Raw genomic sequence first — 21,336 nt, forward strand, 5'->3', positions numbered from 1 at the left:
GGAGCGGCACATGGGACACAGTATTTCCTGAGTGCATGAACAAAGCAACAGAGGTGCCAATGACCATGACACTCCCTTGCAATGACCATCCCTGTGTAATGAACATTAGCTGCCTGGTTTCGTTTCGCCCGTGCAATCACACTATCATGACCGTGATCATTTCGTCTATTTTTCATATGAGCAAAATTTAGGTGCAGAGTTCAATGATCTGCCCTGACAATACAGCCGGGGAGTTGGGGAGCTGGGATTCCCGGTCTGTCTGACTTTGAGACCTGGACTCCTCACCATGACTCGACAGTGGGTTTGAGCTCAGGGAACATGAGGGCTTTGCTTACCATAGGTCCAGGCTCTCCGGGGGTCCCAACACCACCTGGAGTTCCAGGATGACCCTACCAAGAAAGAGATGAAAAAGAAGGAATCAGCTCTGGAAGGTGCCTCTTCCTTCTGCAGTACTGCCTCGGCCGCGGCTCAGCCCCATCCCAGGGCCTCCTGGAAGGTAAAGGAGCCGGTTGTCGTGAACACCTTGGGTACGCGGACGCAGGCAGAGGAGAGCAGAGCTGTCACCGCGGCTGTGACAGGAGAGGGCAAGGGGATGCAGACTTGCTCCTTACCATCGACCCCTTGGGTCCGGGCGCGCCTGGGGGTCCCATCATGCCCCGGTCACCCTGTGATGGAGACAGCAATTCAGGGAGGTCACGGCAGTGGGGTGGCTCTATGGGGGGAGGGTGCAGAGGGCACTCCAGAGACTAGGTAGGTGCAGGGACTTGTCCAAGGTCTATAGCCACATCACCCAGGGTGGTGACGGGGGAGGGGGGAGTCCTGAGATTTCAGTCAGCAGAAGCCAAGAACCCCAGCAAGTCCTAGGAGGCCTCAGCACCCACTGTGGTGTGCCACACACACGGGGGTCTTCCCCTGGGCAGGGCTGGTCCAGATCAAGGATGTGCTGAACACGTCATCCCCTTTGATCCTGGCCCACGTTCTGTGGTCCTCATTAGGCCTGGCATCCCCTGGGCTGGGCTTGCTAAGGCAGAGATGGCAATATAAGGCATTTCTTTTATTCTCCCCACCCCCTGCTCCAACCCAGATGAGATGCAGGAGAATCAGAGATGCAGCTTAGTCTCTCTTGACCAATCCAGACAGATCGGGCAGGGATGGCAGGTGTAGCAGACGGAGCTATGGCCGGAAGGCAGCGGCTCTGGGTTTGGATCCTGGCTCTATTTGTGTGAAGCCCTCTTTCTTGTATCCGCACAGCCAGCAAACGTTTCTTGAGCATCTACTATGTGCCTGGCGTGATATGCTAGACCCTGAAGACACGATGGTGGGTAGAAACAGACAGACCTTGCTCACACGGAGTGAGACAGAGTGTTACGAGGAGACTGACACAAATCACCAAAACAGATGCAAACTGGGGTAAGTGAAGGGAGGGAGTGGGTCTTGGTGCTAAGGTGTTTCACCTGGGGATTTGACCCCCCGAGTGCAGGGGTGTGGTGGGGAAGGCTTCCCTCAGAATGCTGAAGGATAACTGAGAGTCATCTAGGCAAAGATAGGGGGATGGGAAGGGTGTACCTGGCCAGGGGAACGGCATGGGTAACGGTTTGCAGGTGAGGAGGGACATGGAACATTCGAGCAACAAAAGAAGGCCAGAGATGGCTTTGATATTGCACTGAAGTTATCAAAGATGTTACCATGGAGGCAACAGGGTGAAGGTTACACAGGGCCTTTCTGTGCTATTTTTTGCAACTTCCTGTGAATATAATTACTTCAAAAAGATGTTAAATTTAAAAAAATAAGAGGAAGAAGAGGAGAAAGAGAAGGAGGAGGAGAAGGTGACCAGAAGGTCTGGGACACAGGGAATGATAAGAGGGGGGCACGGGATGAGCCTGGGAAGCTAGGTGGGGCCAGATTAGGACCTCAGTCTTTCCATCTATCCAATGGGAATAATATCAACTCCCGTAGGTCGCCTCCCTGGGGAATCAGATAAACCTTCCCCTCAAGGGCCCATGGGAAATGGGAAGCCACAAGCTATGGGCTGGGAGCCAACGTGGGGCAAAGTGTGGCCATGGAAACTGAATGTGGTTCAAATCCCAGCTCTGCCACTTCCTATCTGGGTCACCTTGAGCAAGTCACCTCCCCTATTGGAGCCTTGGTTATCTGGTCTGTAAAACAAAGCTGCTGGCATTAACAAGGCCAACTAAAGAACTGGGCTCCTTTTTTGAAAGATGACTCTGCCTCCTTCTGTTGCCAGCCCCACGCAGTGCCAGCGCGCAGCTGTGAGCGGCCCAGACCACGTAGATGGCTGTCACACAGACATCTAACTGTGTTTGAGGATGCTGGCAGGAGGACATGGCGGAAGCCCCAGGGGATGCTGGGACATGGAACAATGGCTCTTTGAGGGTCTGGAAGGCCAGGGAAGCGAGGAGAGGCCAGGGAGGGAGGTCTGACACCCCCAGGGCAACCGGCCCCTTCACCTTTTAAAAATTTCAAAACACAAGCTCTATTTGCTTAGATATGCCCACCAACACGACTTACCTTTTCTCCCATGATTCCTGGCTCCCCGACCAGACCAATGAATCCCAGAAGTCCCTATAAGAAATGTGTATAAAAGCAAGAGAAAGAAGGAAGCAACGTGAATCCAGAGATGTGCTGAGTTTCAAAGGCAACTCGCTCACATCTCTCTTCCACCGGAGCTGTCTCCCCGTGTCTCCTGCCCCGTGCCGGGTAACCCAGCCGGCGTGGGGCTGCCACCGAGGAGAGAGTTGCCTCTCTCTGGGCACTGTCCTGACTTCCTTCGCTCCACCAGATGGTTCTGATTTTGGAGCCAAGCGGTGGGGCTGCTGCCAGCATCCCTGGGAGAGCCACACATTCTTCCCGCGCCAGAAGCTGGGAGGCAGCCACCTTTGGGGAGGGGGTGGGATAGGGGAGTAGCGGGGCGGGGCAGGGGAAGGTCCTTCAGCGGTGCTGGGAAGAGGCCTGCCTATGAGAAATCTGTCCCCATCTTTCGGGGCTCTGGGGCTGTTTCAAAGAGAGAAACAAACGTGTTGGCGGGGATAGAAGAAACACCCTAACAGCCCTTGCCAAAAAGACCTGATTGAAATCTGGGAAGTGAAGGCCTTTTTACTGTCTTGTGAAAGGCTTCCTCTCCTTTCTGAACGAGCACACACATACACACACACACGCACACACACTGTGGTTCCTGTTGCTCTGTTTAACTCCACTGGGTGATAACTGGCCTCTGTGTTCCAGGATTCTCCTAGGTGGCTGCAGGGCTCGCTGCCGCCAGGAGCAGGCGACTGGCTCATCCTCAGTGAGGGCGACAGGCTTAGTTAGAGGAGTAACCCCGGAAGGCAGGCGATTCCCAGCCCAGACCCCACTCTCTTCTCTGCTAAGGAGAATTCCAGCAGACGGGGGTCTAGTGTGGTTCAGGGCTGCAAAAGTGGCTTTGGAAGAGCCCAGGTTTGTAGCCAAGGGTTTCTGGGAGAATTCGGGAAGACTGAGGGACGAGTGGCTTTGCCCCATAAAACGTGCTCCCTGTCCCCAAACTGTATCCAGAAAGAAATGAGACCTTAAACCTGATCAGAAACAAGCCCGAAGTTGTACACTCAGGCAGTGAAGCTGGCCCACCCAGGCAACCAGAGTGAAGAAAAAGCATCCGGTTCCAAAGGGTCGGCTCTGCGGGGCTCAGAGACAGTTTTAAAGTGGCAGCTCAGACCGGGACTGTGTGTGTCTCGTAGCTGCAGCCTAGGATTCAACTCTGGTCTGTGTGGCTCCAAAGCCCATGCACCTGTCAGTCACTCCAACACGTGTGGCCATGAGCAGGGCACAGATCTGCCTGGCACTCCGACACTATCACCATACACGGGGGCCTAGTTCCCTGAGTTCACAGATCCTTCGGGGTTGAAGTATGAGGTGAGAGGGGTGAGGTTCAAGGTATGAGATTATGGCTAATAGGTCACAGAAAATAACCAAGTATCCCTCCCATCCTATTCTAATTTATTTTAAAAGGGCACGGGGTTAAGACAGAGGCCTGCGCTCCCAACAAGGGAGCAGTCAGACATTTAGAGGATGCCGAGTAAAGGGAATAAAAGCTGCTCTGTTAAGAGGCCCCTGCCCAGCTGGCCCAGAGAAACAGAAATTTCATAGCTACTTTAAATTTATGAGTTGTTGGGTCCTGGAAGGCAGGCAGGTCATAAACTTCAATGAAGAAACCAAATGGGATCCTCATGAATAAGGGCCATACAGCCCATTCCCCGCCCCCATCCCAGGACACCCTGTCCCCACTGGGGCACTGTCCCGGAACATCCTGGCACCCTGTCCCGCGGGTGGAGCTGAGGCTGGTCCAGGGAAGCTCGCCCCCAAGGCCCAGGGCTTCCACCTGGCAGGGCTGGTGCAGAAGCAGCTCTGACAGCTGTGGGCACAGTTGGCTCCTCGCAGCTGGCAAGAGGGCATGCGGGGGGGAGGCAACATCGTCACCTACAGTGGGCATGGCACAGACAGGATCTGAGTCCCCGGTGTGTGGGGGGGGGAGGCTGGCCCGGTCCTTATGCAGTCTACAGATAAAGGCCTGTTGTCGACTATGGGGGTTTTCTCCCTCCCTCCCTGCTCTCATATGACTCTCTGCTGGGTGCCGGGGATGCAATTGGGAACAAGACAGTCGTGGGTCCTCTGCTGGACTAGACATCTCAGGGTTAGGTGTTGAGAGGGCTGGTTTCCCCCTGGACAGAGCTTCTTAAAGGCAACGCTCATGCCTTGTAATTATCTTTGTGCACCCAGCACCTGGGACAGGGCCCAGCAGGCTGGCTGCACTCTAACTAGCCGTTGGAAAACCGCAAGAGCTCAGGTCAAGGGTTTTCTAGACTCTTCGGGGCAGGTCATGGGAATCCAGCAGGCCTGAGTGTCAACTTGGGCTCTGACGGTTATGTTACCACCTGGGAGATCTCGGGCAAGTTATTTAACTTCTCAGGGCCTTGGTTTCCTCATCTGCAAAACGGGGCCAATACTACCGACTGTCATGGGGTTGCTGGAGGAACTGCCGGGGATGGTAAGGAAAGTGTTTGGCACAGAGCCTGGCACCTAACAGGTACCTGATAAATGCAGCAGACACTGTGGTTATAAGGAGGTCCTTATACTCTTTCCTGGGGATCCTCTGATTCTGCCATGAACAGGAAATGCCTGCTCCTTCCCACCTCGGGAGGGGGCCGAGGGAACAGCAGGCATGGTACCCCGCGTGCCTAATGGCAGCCACTGGGCTCCTGCCTCATGGCTCGACAGGTCTCTCTTTCCTGCTCAGCCAGCCGGGCAGCTAGCTGAGGGCTCTACTGAACAAGTGAGCCCGGGGCTGCCCGGGCCAGGTTGCCACTCCTCCTGCCCCAGCTTTGCCTCCACCTTACTTGGTCATCTAAGTCAAGCCCATCCTCCTCCATGAATCCCAGCCTGCCAACGTGGACCAGGATCTAGGGGGTCTTCACCTAGGGTCCCCGTAAGGCTCCACGGATGGATTTCAGGAGGCGGGGGGCGGAGGTGGTCCATAAACTTGAATGGGAAAAACTACAACTTTTATTTTCACCAACCTAGTTGAAATTTAGCAAATATGAGTGTAGGCAACACACCCACAGCACCTGTAATGGTCACAGATATTTACGTGTCACGTTACCGTCACTGCTGCAGAGTTCAAAATGTATCGGCAAGGCTTGTCACCACTTCAAAATTGAGGTCATGACTGGACCCCGCCGTTAGATCTCGTTATTTAATGCAAGAACAAAGAAACAGATCTTTGAGGAGATCACATTTTAACGTACTGTCACATTTGTATTTCAATATAATTGATTTCCTTTGTAGTCCTTTGTTTTGTATTTTATGCATTTAAAAGTTCTCTATTCTGAGAAGGAGTCCATGGCCTTCACCAGCCTGCCAAAGGGGTCCAAGGCACAAAAAAGGTTAGGACCCCAGGACAGAGTGATTTCTAAGGACTCTTCGTGTCCTGCCATCTTAGGATTCCGAGTATCTATTTCCCGAGGGCCCTACCATGAGCATAACTATGAAATTAAATTTGCTGAACATATTGCCTGTTTTTTTCCAATGAGGAAATACATCCAGGCCACGGCCGCCCTTCCAATCTCCCAGGCTTCCCACAGAATACACTTGAATAACACTGGAAAGGTTTCAAAAATCCAGTCCTCCCCCTGCTTTAGTTCCTTTCTTCCCCCCAACAGATGTTGCAGGCCTGGTGAGGAAGCTCATCGTGCGTGTGACTCTCACGCCATTGATGGTGTTTCTCGGTGGAGACAAATTCTTCTGGGTCCCCAGCCTCATTGCTCCTTCCAGCCTGAGGCAGCTCCTCACAGGGTTCAGAAGGTGGGGTCCTCCTTTAAAGGAGTGGAGGAGACTGCTACCTTCCAACCCGGCCTACAAGCCCAGAGGTGATGCTTTCAGGAGGCACGGGGCTGCAGAGGGGGGACGGAGGCCGGCCATCCACCCAGCAGCCTCCAGCACCGAGGGCCCTGGACCTCCTTCTCAATGACCACTTGTCACCTCCTCTGCTCTTCAGACCCTGACCCGACTTCCCAACTATCCAGACCCACTGGTTTGAATTTCATCTTCTTTATAATTTAGGGATGCCTGGACCAAGAGTCCCTGGCAAGTGGCTCTGCTTCTCTGGTCTTCAAGCTTCCCCGTTAAATTGAGCACGAACAGCGACCGTGAAGGGCTTTTCCACTTTTCACGTTCTGGGAGCAAAGCCACGTAATGTCTTTGGGCGAATGCCCCCAGAGCATCTGCAGAATCAGGGCGTGGGGCGTGACCGCTGTGACTGAGATTCATGGCTTTCTCATTCAGTGACCTCACCTCCCTCAGAGCCAGAGTCTGTCCGTGTCAATGAAAGGGGAAGATGAGCGAACCTACCTCTCCAGCTGGGATGGGGAATGAATGAGGTGCGTGTGTGTGCTTCCCACAGTGTAAGCGCTCAGTAAAGGGATGCGATATGCTCCAAGACAGTGGTGACTCACCTGCTCACCCACGGGCCCCGGCCGTCCGGGATTGCCTGGTTCTCCCTGCAGAGACACAGAGGAGGGTCACTTGGCATGGGTGACAGGAGTCTAGGCCTCCTGGGGGACACCCCAGTTGAGTGGCCTTAGTCCCCACCGGTGGGGATGGACCAGGAAACTCAACTCCAGAGTCCGGCCTTGGAGACTCCAAACAAGTGGCAGGGTCAAGGGATACTGGGACAGAACCTCTGGCCCCAGGGATGACCCCAGTCACCATTCCCTCAGAGTGGCCCTGGGCAGATTACTTGGCACGAGATCTGTATCTCATTTGGGCCCTTCATCAACCCATTTTGTGGAGATAGAAACTGAAGCTCAGAGAGGTGAAGTGACCTTCTGGAGGTCACACAGTGAGCTGGAAGCAGGGCTAGAATTGGAACTTTGGTCTGACTGATGGAAATCCCCATTCCTACTGCACCAGGCTGCCCCACCGCAGGACGCGCAGGGAACTGGGGAGTCAGGGCGCCTGAGTACTGGACCTAACCCACCAGAGCTCTGCCACCAGCTCACAAGTGACTCTGGTGGGTCTCGTCTCTGCTCTGGGCTCGGCGTCCCCAGCTACAAATAAGGAAAATCAGACTCTTGTCTCCGAGGCTATTTCCAGCTCTCATACCAGGTGGCCATTCGCAGCCTCGTCCGTCTGCTGGGACGGCTCCTGCTTCTTCTGCAGCCGTAGCCACACTGGTGAGCAGACCCACGGGATAAATCCACCCAGGCTATGTCACTGCTCCCACCACAGAAAGACAGCGGGGGTCTGAGGGAGAAAGGCCGAGACCTCCGAGGGCAGGACGTGAGCTTGGACCAGCCAGGAGTTTGGTTTACAGTTGGATGTGGTGCACTGTGATCCCGGCTCGAGCCTCAGCCTCCACCCCAACTCCTCCCCCAGACCTCACACCTGGGACCCGCAGAGGGGCCAGACAGACACAGACACGGGGGCCATTTCCCCTGAGGGGAGGGGACACGGACAGCCTGGGTCCCCCAGCTCTGCCCTCACCCTCTGTGCGCTTGGCCCAGCTGTAAACTTGGCCCAGGGATCCCTGCCCAGGACGGTTGGGGAAATCCAGCCTCTTCAAAGGGAGTGCCTGGAAGGGCATTAAGCTGCCCATGTGTTGAGGGTCACACTCTCCTACTGGGGCCAGTTCTTTTGTGATAACTTTAAAAGAACTGTTAATAAATGAAATGCATGTTTATGGTACGTGATGGGGAAAATACAGAAGCCCAGAGAAGAAAATGGAGATCTCCTGTAATCCCGCCACCCAGAGATAACCCCCGTCCACATTCCAGCCTTTGCTCTGAGCCTTCGGGAACAAGTGTAACCAGCCCCCGCCACAGGCTCATAATGCACTCTTCCGCTATGTGACCTGCTTCCTACACCCCCGCCATCGCCCCCCGCAATGCACAGGCATTTTCCCGTCTTGTAAAATCTTCCAGCGCGCCATCTTTGGTGGCTACATTGTACCCCATTGCTTGAACGCTGCCCCACTGGGAGACACTGAGGTTGTGTCCATTGTTTCCTCTCCGTTAGCCATACATACTTTGTGATAAACGGGGACCATTTCCTCCCTTTTTCACAACAGGCCAGGCATTCAGGGGTCATCCTGGGGCCTCACAGGTTGGCTCCCCCTCTCTCCTCTCTTCCCCAGGCGTTCTCTCCTCCCTGCCCAGTCACTTCTAGGTCCCCTCACCTTCAAGCCATCCGGGCCAGGTCTTCCAGGAAACCCCTTTCTGCCGGGTTGACCCTGCAACAGGGAGAGGTGAGTGAGAGAAGCCAGGAGGGGGCAGGGATGCAGAGCCCCTATGTCTCTAGGCTGCCAACTGTCCTTGGGGAGGCAGGGAGGGTCTACAGCTGTGTGACCTTGGGAAGTCCCCCTTCCCCCGCTGGTCCTGTTTGCTAATGGGGATGATGAAACCTGATTTCAAGGAGTGAGGAAAAGGAAGGGACTGGAACAGAAGATAAAGGACACAGGGGGAATGGAGAGTTCACACCAGTGGTCCTCAAGGTGCGGTCCGGGGCCCTCTGGGGGTCCCTGAGACCCTTTCCCTGGAGATTTCACTGGAGGTCAAAACTATTTTCATAAGAATATTAAGCTGTCATTTGCCCGTGTCACTCATTTTCATGAATGTAAGTGGAGTTTTCCAGAGGCTACACGACACGTGGTATCAACCACAGATGGAACGCAGAGGCAGACTGGAGAATCCAGCTGACTCTTATTAAGCCAGACGTTAAAGAGATTTGCAAAATATGTAAAACAATGCCACTCTTTTCATTAGATGATTTTGCTTTGGAAAATATAGCTATTTTTTTAAAAAAACGATGATTTTTGTTAACATGAAACGGGTTTGTTATTAGTTTTGAATGAATTGATCCAAAGTTTCTCAGTTTTAAGTACTCATATCGATGTAACCTACACAAAGAAAAGCATTTTGGGTCCTCAATCATTTTTAAGAATGTAAAGAGGTCCTGAGACCAAAAAAATCCACAACCTGCCAATTCATGCAATCGCGACTGAAGGTGGGGCAGGACATACACCTTCTTTCTGGAAGCCCACTTGGAGCAGAGGATAGAATGCAGAGTCAGTTTCCAGGCAGGGCTTCCTCGCTTCCTGGCTATGAGATACTGGGCTAAGCCCTTCGCTCTTTGAGCCTTGAGGGCCTTGAATGAAACTAAGAAAGGCACTGTCTCTCTCACAGGAGAATCAAATGAACGGAAATGGATGCGCAAAGCACCAGCACACAGTACGTGCGCAAGAACAGTTTCCTGCCCCTTGTCTCTCTCCTCTGGGGTCTGTCCTAGCTCCATCCCTGGGGGGGGCCAAGGCCCTCACTGACAACTTCTCTCCAGTGCACCACCCAGATGTTGCCCACCTGCACACAGCTGGCTCAGCACTGACAAATCCCACCTCCCCCGAGCCAGCAACACTCACCTCCAAGCCAGGGGCCCCCGGTGGCCCCATGGGTCCCTCATCTCCCTAGAGTCGGGAGACACGAGAGAGGAACAAAAAGGAGAAAGTTAACCCAGCGGTTGCCTTGGAGAACTTGACCTGTTAGGAGGGGAAGGGGTGGGCACAGGAGAGCTCTCCTGGACCTAGAAATGGTGCACCTGGGCCCCTGCCTAGCCCCACCCAGGGCAGAGGCCTAGAGGCCAGGCCACATGGGGGCTTCTGTGTGAATGGGGCTCCAGCTGCCCCGTGAATGTGGTTCGCTCGGGCTGGTGGTCGTGCTGGGCAGGAGAGCCAAACCCTACCATATGCCGTGGGAGTAGAGCCCAGACGGCAGCTCAAAGATACGGGCTCTATTCTGAGCTCTGCCATTTACTCGGTGAAAGAACTTACCCTCACTGTGCCTCAGTTTCCCCACCTGTAAAAGGGTGCAGGGCAGAGAGGATCATACTAAACTCTGATGAGTAGCCTAAGTTGAGTTCCTGGAGGAGAGCCACGATGTCTCATTCTTTTTTGAAGCCATGCCCCCGACATCACTCAGGATGAGTGTGCCCAGGGTCTAGTGGGTGTGTGGTGCATGAAGGCTGGGAGGTGGGCACAAGAGAGGGAAGAGATGGAGGACCGAATGAATGTATGAGTGGACAGGTGAATCAATGAAGACATGAGCAAGTGGCAGGCATATGAGTGGTAACGTGGTAACGTGAGTGTAGACAGAAGCACGGGGCTGGTGCCGTCTTTCCCTCCTACCCTCCTTCCAGCTTCCCGCCTGTGGAGATGCCTCAGGCCTTCCCACAGGCTCAGGCAGCCTCCAGACTGGCCCGTATGGCATGCCAGACCCAGAACCAGCCTGAGAAGGCACCCATGTCAGCCAGATGCCTGCCTGTGGTCGTGGTGAGACTGGGCCTCCTGCACCCTCACCCAGGGCTGTGTGTCATGGGGGACCTGAGGCCTGAGGCCTGAGGCCAAGGTGTGCAGTGGAGGGCCTCGTGCACGGGAAAAACCTGGGACCAGCCCCTGAGGCATCCAACAGCCCTTCACCTGATGCTCCAACAGGCCCAGAGAACTTGTCAATCCCCTTCATCATGAATGAGTCAATCAGCACATCTTCACTCTGCCACTTACTAGCTGCACAAGTCTTGTCATTCTCTGGGGAGGCCGGAGGCGGCCCCCAGGAGCCCAGAAGTTACAGGGTCTATGCCATGGGCTTTGGGTTCAGCAGACCTGGGTTGGAATCCTAATGCTGCCTGCCACTAACCATGGAACCCGACGTAGTGTCTTTATTCCCCTGAGATTCAGGACCTCACGTGAGCTGACGATTCCTTCCCTCCCATATCAATACCCCAATAAACTGTGCTGCTGTGAGCAGAAGCAGTGGCGGTGGCTCCGAGAGAGAAAACCCCAGGGCAATGGGGTTGCCGTGGTGGGAGTGACCCGCCAGTCAGGCCGGGGCAGAGAAGGACCCTGGAAAGGTCACGGGGCAGGGCTGTAAAGGGTGAGCTGGAGGGCAAGCCTGAGGCGGCCCTGGGCCCTGTGTCTCCTGACTGAGGGGCCCTGGCCCTCATCTAAGGCCTCCAGGACCCAGGAGAGAGCAGGCTGGGAGCTGGGAGGGATGGGCAGGGGGCAGGGCCAGACGGTCTCACCTCTGGCCCCAGCTGCCCACGGGGTCCCGGCAGGCCTCGAGCTCCAGGCTTACCCTGGTGAGAAGGGAACAAAAAGGGGTCTCAGAGGCAGCACCTCCATCTCCATCACAGGCTGGCAAGACTCCTGCTGGCTTGCAAGCAGGCCCACGGTTTCCAAAGAGCTGTCATCCTCGTCAGCCGGAGCTCCCCTGGGCAGGGACTCACCTTCATGCCTTCCTGGCCGTTGTCCCCAGGGGGGCCAATGTCTCCGGGAAATCCCTGAACGGAAGCAGAGGGCAGAAGTCACCCAGGGGGACTATGAAGGGAAATGCCAAGGCCACAGGTCTTACAGGGGGACCGACCTGGATTTCCATCTCATCCTGCAGGGGATGTGACGCTGGGCCGTCAGTTATCACAGTTCTAAAACAAAGAATCAGTCCCTACACTTCAGAGAGGTGCTGAGAAAATTAAGGAAGACAAGGCAGGAAGGTCTCAGCACGGGAACAAGCACATACAAGTTCGTCCAATCCAGACTTTCCCAAGTCCTAAGCCTGGGGCAGCCAGGGCCCCAGAGCCAGCCGTCCTCTGCTCTGAGAAATGCCATCCTTTACTGCAGAGATCCTCTGTGTTCTGGGTTTGTTGTGACTTTGAAAGGCTCGAAAAGGACGGATCTAGTAAACCTCAGCTCATGTCGGAAGCTGAAATTCCCACTGAGATTTACTAGGTGGATGACTGGTACATCCATTTACAATGGAAGCTTCTTCCTGACACGGAGCAGAACCTCCTCCCTTCCCCAACAGAAAAGGCCTGCCCTTCTCTGTCCCTTCTAGTCAGGGGCCCAGGGCCCCTCAGTCTGGCTTCCTCCAACTGCCCAGCTTCCAATGTTGCTGATCCCTAGGACACCCATGCTTCTCTGGGTGTGAACTGACCAGCACAGGCCAGTATAAGAACATCCCCTTCCTTGTTCTGGTTGTAATACCTCTGTTAATTCAGCCTAGAACCCCATTTGCTTTCAGGGCAGACCCACTACTCCCTTTGGTTTCTGCCAGCCAGAAACCAAAGCCTTCTTATATGAATCCCTGAGATCAGAACGCTCCCCCACTCCGCCTTTGTAAGTGGCTTTTTCCCCTTCCTCTTTTGAGCTTTTGGTAACTCCCATTAAGTTCCAGCTCAAGCCTTCTCTCACGCTTCTCATTAGCAAAGGCAAGAACGGTCCTGAATTTGGAGCGAACACACATGGAGCTAAAGCCCCATGTCTTTTTCTTCAAATTGAAAGACTCTAAGTCCCATTCTGCCCCGACTCACTGTGTGACCCCGGACAGGTTTCTAAGCCTCTCTGGGCCTCGGCTTCCTCACCTCTAAAATGGCGACCATAAAATCATCTAACAGGGCTGTTCCGAGGCTTAAAGAGAATAAGGTGAGTGCAGCGCTTAGTTCAGTATTTGGCACCTGGTACGCACTCAGTAAAAATCTGCATTCCAAAGGGTTTTGGGTCCTGTGTCCTGGGAAAACAAAACAAGTCTGCCTGGGGTGGGCCTGTCTCCAGGGAGAACTTGAAGGTCAGGATCCCGATCAAATCCTAGCACTCACACAGCTCGGACCCACTGATGAGTACAAGAGCTAATTCACACGGGGGCTAGGGAGCTGGAGCTGCACCCACGGTCGGTGGCTGAAAAGAGGCAAAGACCCGGGAAGGCGCTGACATGCTCGTCAGCTTCTGTGTCTTCAGCTGCGCCGAGCCATCTTCTGGATACTGAGTCCGCCAATCCAAACAGAACGCAAAGATGGGGGAGGAAGACCCCACCCCCGTCTGTCCAGGGCCCCAGGAGGGAGCCAAAGAGCAAATAAAGACCTTCTTTGCTACAAGTAGCAGAGTGACCCTGAGGAGGTCACTCCGCTGCTCTGTGACTCAGTTCCCTCATCTGTAAACGGTGGTAGCAATATCTCCCTCCCTGGTTGTGGTGACCATTCGATCAGTTCTCATCCAAAAGATACTACGCGGCCTCCTGGCATGAGGAGGTGCCTAATGTGAGGCAGCAGGCTTTCCACCCGCCCTGGCCAGACTGCTGGGAAACCCAGACTCTCAGAAAAGTCTTTTTCCAGTGACCAGGGGAAGGAAGCAGGTCCATGGAAGAGAGGCCAAGTCCACTCGTCTAAAGATAGGACTGTGTCATGGCCAAAGTCAACAGAGAAAGTAGAACTTGTAGCTTTCAGGAAACACTCTCCCTTCCATCCGGGGGATACCAGGAGTGATCTCTGGAAGGATCTGGAGAACCCGGCAGAACTAGACTTCTGTCTCCGAGACCTTACGAATGTGCAAGGCCCCAGGCCAGGGAGGTGTGTAGAGGTGGGGTGGCGGCTAGGGCTGAGCTAGACCCCCTGAGACAGACAGTAGCCCTAGCACTGTCCACCCTGTTCTCCAGAGCTGGTCCCTGTACTGGGGTTTGGGGTGGGGTGGGGGGAGAGCAAAAGGGGCTCGACTAGCTGCCTCGCTCCTTTGTACATAAATGCCAGGGGATGAACGTTTAACGTACCTGTGCTGGTTATCACATGTATCAGAAACTCTCAGGTTCTACTGACTCAACTAGAGTTGTTATGTTAATTGCTTTATCCATCCTTCACTATTTCTCCTTCTCCATTGAACACCAGAGTTTTACACTTGTCCCCTGCTCCCCCGTATGAGCCGTGAGCCCTGCACTTCTCCAGGGTGGCTGCTGGCAGTTAGAAAAGTTCCAGGGCTCAGAAGGGTTGGATGCCTCAAACCTCAGTGTAAAGAATGTGGGGAGCTCCCGTGAAGGGTCGAGGCAGTAGAGCTCAGAGGGTTTTCCTGACGTTTGTTCTGGAAACTGTAAAGGTGGCTACGAAGCCGGGGAGGCTGTCTGAGGCCAGCTTCTGTGCCACTGCCTTTGAGAGCCTCTACGGAAGCCGGGAGGCACAGAGGCAGAAAAGGAATTTCTATTCTCAGCCCCATCTCTCATCTGCTGTGTGACCCCAGGCAAGTCTCTCCCTGTCTCTGAGCCTTGGTTTCCCAAGCACAACACCCAGTCCCAGTAGCAGCCAGACACAGAGAAATAGGGTATTGCATACCTCGGGTCCAGGGGGCCCAGGAAACCCAACGGATCCTTTGTCTCCAACTTTGCCCTATGGAAGAGAAGAGATTGTGGAGGAGGCAGGGCTAAGTGAGGGTCTACCGTCCCTGGATCTCCTGTATTAGCCCGCTGGCTGGGGGTGGTTGGAAAACTCAGGAGAATAGGAGTGAAATCTGCCTAGGTACCTGCAAGGAGCTACGGTTCAAACCCCATCTCCTACACTTGCTAGCCACAGGATCCAGGGCAAGTCACTTCACCTTGGAACCTCACTTTCCCCATCTGCAAAATGGGAGCAATAATAAGTCTCTAACTCCTGGGGTTGTTGGCAGACTTCAGAGAGGTATAGCACAGGAAGGATCTGATGCACAGTAACATTCAATAAATCAACGACACCCACTGCTATTATTAATAATGTTACTATTAGTTATGAGACATTGGGAGCCCTGATTCTCACCAGAGGTCTGCCAGTGACTGATGCCTATCTATGGTGCTGGGTGTACTCCTGCCCCTCTGGGCCTCAGTGTCCTCATCTGTAAAATGGGTGAATCTCCATTTCTGCTCTGCTCTATTCGCCTCCCAGAGCTGCTGCGAGAGGAAAGGAGATCCTGGATGTGAAAGCATCTCTGGCCATATTCCATGACCATTTGGAGAGTGTGAGGTTGGAGATCTCAGAGCAGAAGGTACTTACCACAGGCCCTGGCTTCCCCCGTGCGCCTGGGAACCCTGGTAATCCCTGGCTCCCCTGAAAGAGATGCAGAGCAAACTGTGGTTAGTTAGGACCGGAAATGGCCAGATGAACGGCTGCTTGGTCATCCTTGCCGGCCTGAGGCTTGGAGAACATCCACATTTAGGGGGAGGATGAGCTCCCTAGTCCTTTTCCCTGCTTGCAAGTTCCAGCTTGGCAGCCCTATAGGCTGGGACCTGGGGATGCAAAGGTGAAACAGCAGCTCCTGTCCTCACCAGGTCATCCTGGAACCCCGGACCCTGGGCCTCCAAGCAAGCACTGAAGAACCGTTGATGCCTGGGGAAGTCTGGAGCCTGGGGCCCAGCTGGAGAGGCAGCCAGGCCTGCGTGCCTCGCAACCCGGAGACACTGAGGCTGGGTCAGGACAGGCCAGCCAGGAGGGAGGGGAGAGGAAGAGGCAGAGCTGGCCAACATCTGGGTCTCGTTGACTGGCTGGGTGAGGTCCAGATGTGGCCACATGGTGCCGGACACAGGCAAAGAGGAGCCGGCCTCGGCAGGCTGCCTGGGTTCCTCAGCCAGTCAGGCCAGCTACTCACTCAGACGTGTCTTAAATGTTCACCAGTCTGTGCAGGACCCTCAGCTGAGCTCCTCCAGGCCAGCCGGGGGCCCTATCCTTGGGAACCTGCTGTCTGGCAGGGGGCTGAGCACAAATCCCCATCAGCCAGGGGAGAAATGTGCTACCGCAGGTGATGGGCAGGGAATGAGAATGGCAGAGAAGGGAACGGTCACTTCCCGAGCAGGTAGAGAAGACGGCACCCACGCGGGGTTCTGCGGCGGGGCTGGGCCGTGCACAGGCGGGACGGAGGGTGTGCCCGGCTAGGCAGCAGTGTGTGCAAACTTGAGGTGCAGCGGGCAGGTCAGTGGGGCTGGAGCACAGGGCTAGAAGGGCGAGGGGCAGGAAAGTGTCAGAGTGTCCTGTGCGCCGGGGGGCTGGGTGCCGGGGCAAGAAGCCGGGACACCACTCTGGGGGCAGTAGGGGGCCATGGATGGGCTGCGAGCACAGAGCAGAGCTGGGCCCTCAGGACAGTTTTGTGGTGGTGAGGAAGGCAGCCTGGGAGGGAAGAGGCTGGGGCCTGGGACTAAGTCAGGAGGCCATTGTGAAGTCCAGGGAAAAGACAGTGAGAGGGTAGACGGAGGATGGAGAAGACAGGATTGTGTGAAAGGAAGCCATCCTACAGGCGGGTCCTGGCCCTTGACGGGCCCTGGGAAGGAAGCCAGAGCAGAGAAGGGCAGGGCAGGGGGCAGGGGGCAAATCTGCTGCAATTACCTTGTCTCCTTGGAATCCGGTATCTCCTGACACACCCGGAACCCCTTGTTCACCCTAAATACACACCAGCAAAGAAGGTTACGATGGAGACCACGGTGGGTTCTGGAAGTCTCCCCGACGTCCAGACCCACTGGGAGGGTACAGCTCTGCTGAGGCTGTTCCCAAAGTCGATCTGCCCAGCAGCAACCTTGTTAGAGCAAAGGGCAGCTCCCAGCCCTGCCCTGCCCCCGGTAGGGAAGCTAGGCCCTGCGGGGACAGAGCCAGCTTACGTGCAGGTCTGCCTGGGGTTGCTCAGGTGGCTGAACATTCCACTAACAGAAAACTAAACTGCCCAGTGTCAGCTGGCCTTGTCAGGAGAACAGACACTTGAGGGTCAAAGGGGCTGTGCCACGATCTTTCAACCTCCTCATCAGCTGTTGTCACACAGAGGAGCGCGCAGCCTGGACAGTGGCCCTGTGCCGCTGAAGGTTCTGAGCGCTTGCGGCCCTGCGCCGCTGAAGGTTCTGAGCGCTTGCATCTGTGGCTTGATATTTTTCACCACCAGGCTGTGAACTGTCATTTCGTCCTTCCGTGGGAGTTGCTATACCAGCAATCTGCTTCGGTCTACTGCTAATTAGCTGCTTTTAATCAGCTATAGCATGAGAAACCGGAGCACCTGGCTAGTTAAGACTATGCGTAAACGACGAGTCAACTGGCCTCGAGTTAGGTCTGGGTGTTTCTTTGCTAAGATGACACACCGCGTGGGCTTGGTGACACTGATTCTGGCTGTCGGAGGCCTCTTCTAGTCCGTGCCTGTATTCAGCCACGTCCTGGTAAATGAGCTGTCGCAGAACCAGATTGGGAGACGTTTCTCCTTGGAGCTGGACGTGTCTCACACAGCCCTCATCATTTCCAGCTTCCCATGTTGGTACATTGGCCCCAGGACTCAGAAAACATTCACAGCCCCGGGAGCAGTTGGAGGAATGGGGAGAAAAACCCAGGAAGAATGGAGAATCTTAGAGAACTCATGTCGTGCCGCTAAGGCCATGATCCGGCAGAACTCCCTTGGTAGAACAAAAGCCAGAATTTTTTTTTAAATAAAAAAAAAATGTTAACTTACTTTGGTTTTTCCAGTTTGGAAAATCTTGTACAATATCCCAGAATTTTAGGAACCAAGGAACATTTTTTTTAAATGTCCAAAGGAGGAGTAAGATGGTTTTAAAAAAAAAGTTTCAAAGGCACCTAAGAAATCAACACAATGGGTTTGGAGAAGGCTGGGCCTGGCGCAGAAGCCTGGGTTCCAGAATGTGCTGCCATGGGGGGAGACGGAGCCAGGTTGTTGTAAGTGGGACTGAGGCCAGGCTGGGTCACGGACAATCTGGGATTCTGGGCAGGATGACCACGGAACATGAAAGGGTGTCTCTATCACCCCAGGGGAGGGCCAGGGGGTAGGGTGGGAGTGAAGAGGGGATGATCTGAACCCTGCCCCCCGAAATATTAAGACCCTGCCCCAGCCACAGGGGCAGAAAAGAGATTTCTTTTGCTTTTCTTATTTTTCTTTTTTTTCAACACTTAAGACTTATTTGATTTTCCTGAGATCTGCGAGCAGGAAAATAATTTTCTCCTCTTTTTTTTTTTTTTCCAGTGCTTTCACCTCTCTCGATGTCCCAGGCACCAGCGGTCAGCAAGCCAGCCGAGTTCTACGTAACACATTGATTGCCATGTTCCTGAAGAAACAGTGAGCTGGAGGCCAGCTCTGCAAAGGGCCTATAAAAAGCTCCCTGCCTACACTCCTATTTCCCCCACTTCCTTCCCCTCCTCCATGACTTCAACATTTCCAGAGTGCTGACGACTCACACCGCAGGGTAAACAGGTAGCTGTGGGGAAGCCCCACCTCCAGCAGAAAGACCCTGCACCTCCAGAGCGAGGGCCGTGGAAGAGGGGGCTTAGCAAAGGCAGCAGGGCACGGCCAGGGGGCAGAGCTGAGTCCGCGAGGCTGAGGGAGCTGCAGCTGGAGGCTTGGGCGTGACGGGAGGAGATGGGAAAGGGGGAAACAGATGAGAAGACTGAGCACCGCACGGCTAGGTACCTAGGGGTGGGAGTGGGTGAGACAATCTGGGGTGCCCATTTCTGCCCAGCAGCTCTAACTTTCTGAGTCCAGGGTCTGGGCTGGCTCCAATAGATCACTGAGCTTCCTTCGCTGCGTCTCTTCTCCTCTTTGGGTCTGCTTCCCTGGCTGTGAAATGTAGGAGCTGGAGGAGGTGACTTCTAAGGGCCTCACTGGCTCTGCCCTTCCGACCTGTCTTGCTTCGTGGTGGAGGTCTCTGTCGGCAGTGCCTGGGTTCAAATCCTGACACTACCTACCAGCTGTCTGTGCTCGGCAAGCTTCCTACCTCACAGAGGGGTGGAGGATGCCCGGGCTAAGCCCCGCAGAGCACTCAGAGCGGGCCCAGCGCCGGTACCTGTTCCTGTTCCTCGGACTTAGGAGGAGCAGAGTCACCCGAAGACAGGTGCAGAGGCAGCCTGGCCTTGGGAGCAGCTGCGCAGCTCTTATTGGCTCAGGTTTCTGGAACCTGGGATGTTGCCAGAAACTCTCCCACACTCCCTGAGGCAGAGGGGAGGGCAGGGAGATGGCCACAGGGCAGAGCACAGGGGCACCACTCCCTGCCCTCCATGTCTCTTGGCTCAGATGCTGCAGGACCCAGGCCAGGTGCTGCCCCATGCTGGGCCCCGGGGTCTCATCTACCCACCTCCAGCTTTGGTTTGGCCCGGGGTCAGTTCAGCAGCAGGGCTGCGGAGGGCACGTGGCAGCTGGCAGGAAAGCAGGTGGGAGCTCAGGGGCCTGTCCTGGTTTTCCCGTTGCATTTTCAGACCCTGGGATGGGGCTCCCTCTTCTCATCTGGGCGGCTGATGCGTATCTGTCTCCTCCTATGCCTGGGAGGGGTCTCTGGACCCCCCACCAGCCCTGCCCTGGGGCCCATCATCTCAGCACCGCTCCTCCCCGCCCACCCCGTGTTCTGTGGCTTTGGCCTCAGCTTTGCTCCCCAAATTCGGAGACCTGCCTTACCCTACCCCCGACCCGGATCTCGAGAGCCCCCCACACTCTGTCTGCCAAGGTCTGCGTGTCTCCAGAGCCATCAGCCTGGGTCCCACCCAGACTTAACAAGGAAGAAGCTGGGGAGCGCAGATTTAGCGGGGCCAGAGGGGAGGCAGTAAGAGCGCAGGGGAGTGGACCTGGCAAGAAATCAGCAGCAGCGTCGAGGCTGAGGGGGTTCGCATGCAGACAAAACACAGTGCAATAAGGGAGTATTCAGATCACCTTATCACCTTTCAGTCCGGGTTCCCCCACGTTTCCCATCAGTCCCTGCAAGACAGAGGCCAGGGTTCAGCTGTGAGGGACGTTCAAAACCCCACAAGAGCCCTGGCATAAACCCACTGGCTTGCTGCGAGACCCCGTGCTGGAGGGCCCAGCCCAGAGGGCAGTGGTGCGGATTGAAGGACCACGAGAAGGGGCAGTTGACTGGCGAATCGCAGTGCTCTGGACACATCCAGGGGAGAAGGGTGCCGATGGGGAGAGATGGGCTTCATGAGCCGTGTCACACGCTTGCTGGCCAAATGGAATCATCCCTGGAATGTGGTCTGGGCAATTTTAGCCCACCTTTCTCCTGCATGCCCATCCCACTCAGGGATGTCCTAAACTCACTGGCTTGCCATTATATAGAGTTTCTGTGCTCCTGGTAACGGCCCCCACTGGACTTTCAGTGCCCTGAAGTCCAGAACCAAGTCTGACTCATGCTCAGCTGGAGGACTGCTGTCCAACGAAGATGTCTGGCATAAATGACATGCGGACGATGACCGGCTCTCAGGACTGAGAAGCACGGAGCCCCTGATCTGCCACGTTCCACCCCAGCCCCCCTCTGAGTGCCCCCCAACACCGTATCAGGGTAGCCTTCCTTCTGGGCTGAAATGAGTCAGGGGGTGCCCAGCTGTGATGAGACTCGAATTAAGGGACAGGTCTTGTTTACCTTCATGCCCTTGGGTCCTGGGTAGCCAATTGGACCCAATGCTCCCATGTCGCCCTGGGAAGAGAAAGAGAAGAGGACGCCATGAGAGGTGGCTCACAGGAGGCTGGCCTGGGAAGGATTTCGAGGACGCAATCCCCCTGGGTTGATCTTGTAATTAGGCACGTTCATCTCCACTGAAGTACTGGAGTGAATTTCACAGAGGACCTCTCCCAAGTTCACTTCTTGATCGCTGCCCCTTTCACCACTCCTCTCCACCTCCTATTAGATTCTTTACATCCCATACTAGTTAAGGGACTCAGGGCATTTCACTGGGCTTCTGTGGACCCCGATCTCCTGATCTATAAAATGGGGATAACGATCCCTCGCCCTGAAAGCTGTTGTGAGCACACACAGAGGCTTCGACTCCTCTAGCTTCGTGAGGGGCAGGAACTTTCTGCTTCCAGAAGCTGGGCACCTCCTTGGGACAGCAGCAAGGAAGGAGTGGGGCTGTCAATCACAGACACCCGAGGTGCAGATGGACCCCGTAGGACACTAAGATCAGCGGGTAGGTCCTGGACCACAGGCTGGAGACCCAGCGTCGGATCAGATCAGACTGTTCAAGGCGGGAGCAGAGGAGTTCCTAGACCCTGGAGAGTCA

At 55.1% G+C, this 21,336-nt stretch overlaps 1 protein-coding gene across 4 annotated transcripts in view; it reads right to left on the reverse strand.

Moving 5' to 3' along the window:
• The window catches only part of COL27A1 (collagen type XXVII alpha 1 chain), a 144,607-nt gene that overhangs the window by 52,966 nt on the left and 70,305 nt on the right, over nucleotides 1-21,336 (reverse strand). For 3 of the 4 annotated variants that reach the window (XR_010944888.1, XM_067743556.1, XM_067743555.1), the window contains exons 15-27: nucleotides 20,700-20,753; nucleotides 19,994-20,038; nucleotides 16,696-16,749; nucleotides 15,373-15,426; nucleotides 14,683-14,736; nucleotides 11,821-11,874; nucleotides 11,617-11,670; nucleotides 9,962-10,006; nucleotides 8,723-8,776; nucleotides 7,002-7,046; nucleotides 2,530-2,583; nucleotides 612-665; nucleotides 336-389 (exon numbers count right to left, since the gene is read on the reverse strand). Coding sequence is in view for 3 of the 4 variants with exons in the window: in XM_067743556.1 (XP_067599657.1) it covers nucleotides 336-389; nucleotides 612-665; nucleotides 2,530-2,583; nucleotides 7,002-7,046; nucleotides 8,723-8,776; nucleotides 9,962-10,006; nucleotides 11,617-11,670; nucleotides 11,821-11,874; nucleotides 14,683-14,736; nucleotides 15,373-15,426; nucleotides 16,696-16,749; nucleotides 19,994-20,038; nucleotides 20,700-20,753 (675 nt within the window). In the remaining variant the exon portion in view is untranslated. The remainder of the gene's footprint in view (nucleotides 1-335; nucleotides 390-611; nucleotides 666-2,529; nucleotides 2,584-7,001; nucleotides 7,047-8,722; nucleotides 8,777-9,961; nucleotides 10,007-11,616; nucleotides 11,671-11,820; nucleotides 11,875-14,682; nucleotides 14,737-15,372; nucleotides 15,427-16,695; nucleotides 16,750-19,993; nucleotides 20,039-20,699; nucleotides 20,754-21,336) is intronic. The other variant, XM_067743557.1, reaches the window with a different exon arrangement.

This window comes from Pseudorca crassidens, chromosome 7, assembly GCF_039906515.1.
Source record: "Pseudorca crassidens isolate mPseCra1 chromosome 7, mPseCra1.hap1, whole genome shotgun sequence".
Taxonomy (NCBI): domain Eukaryota; kingdom Metazoa; phylum Chordata; class Mammalia; order Artiodactyla; family Delphinidae; genus Pseudorca; species Pseudorca crassidens.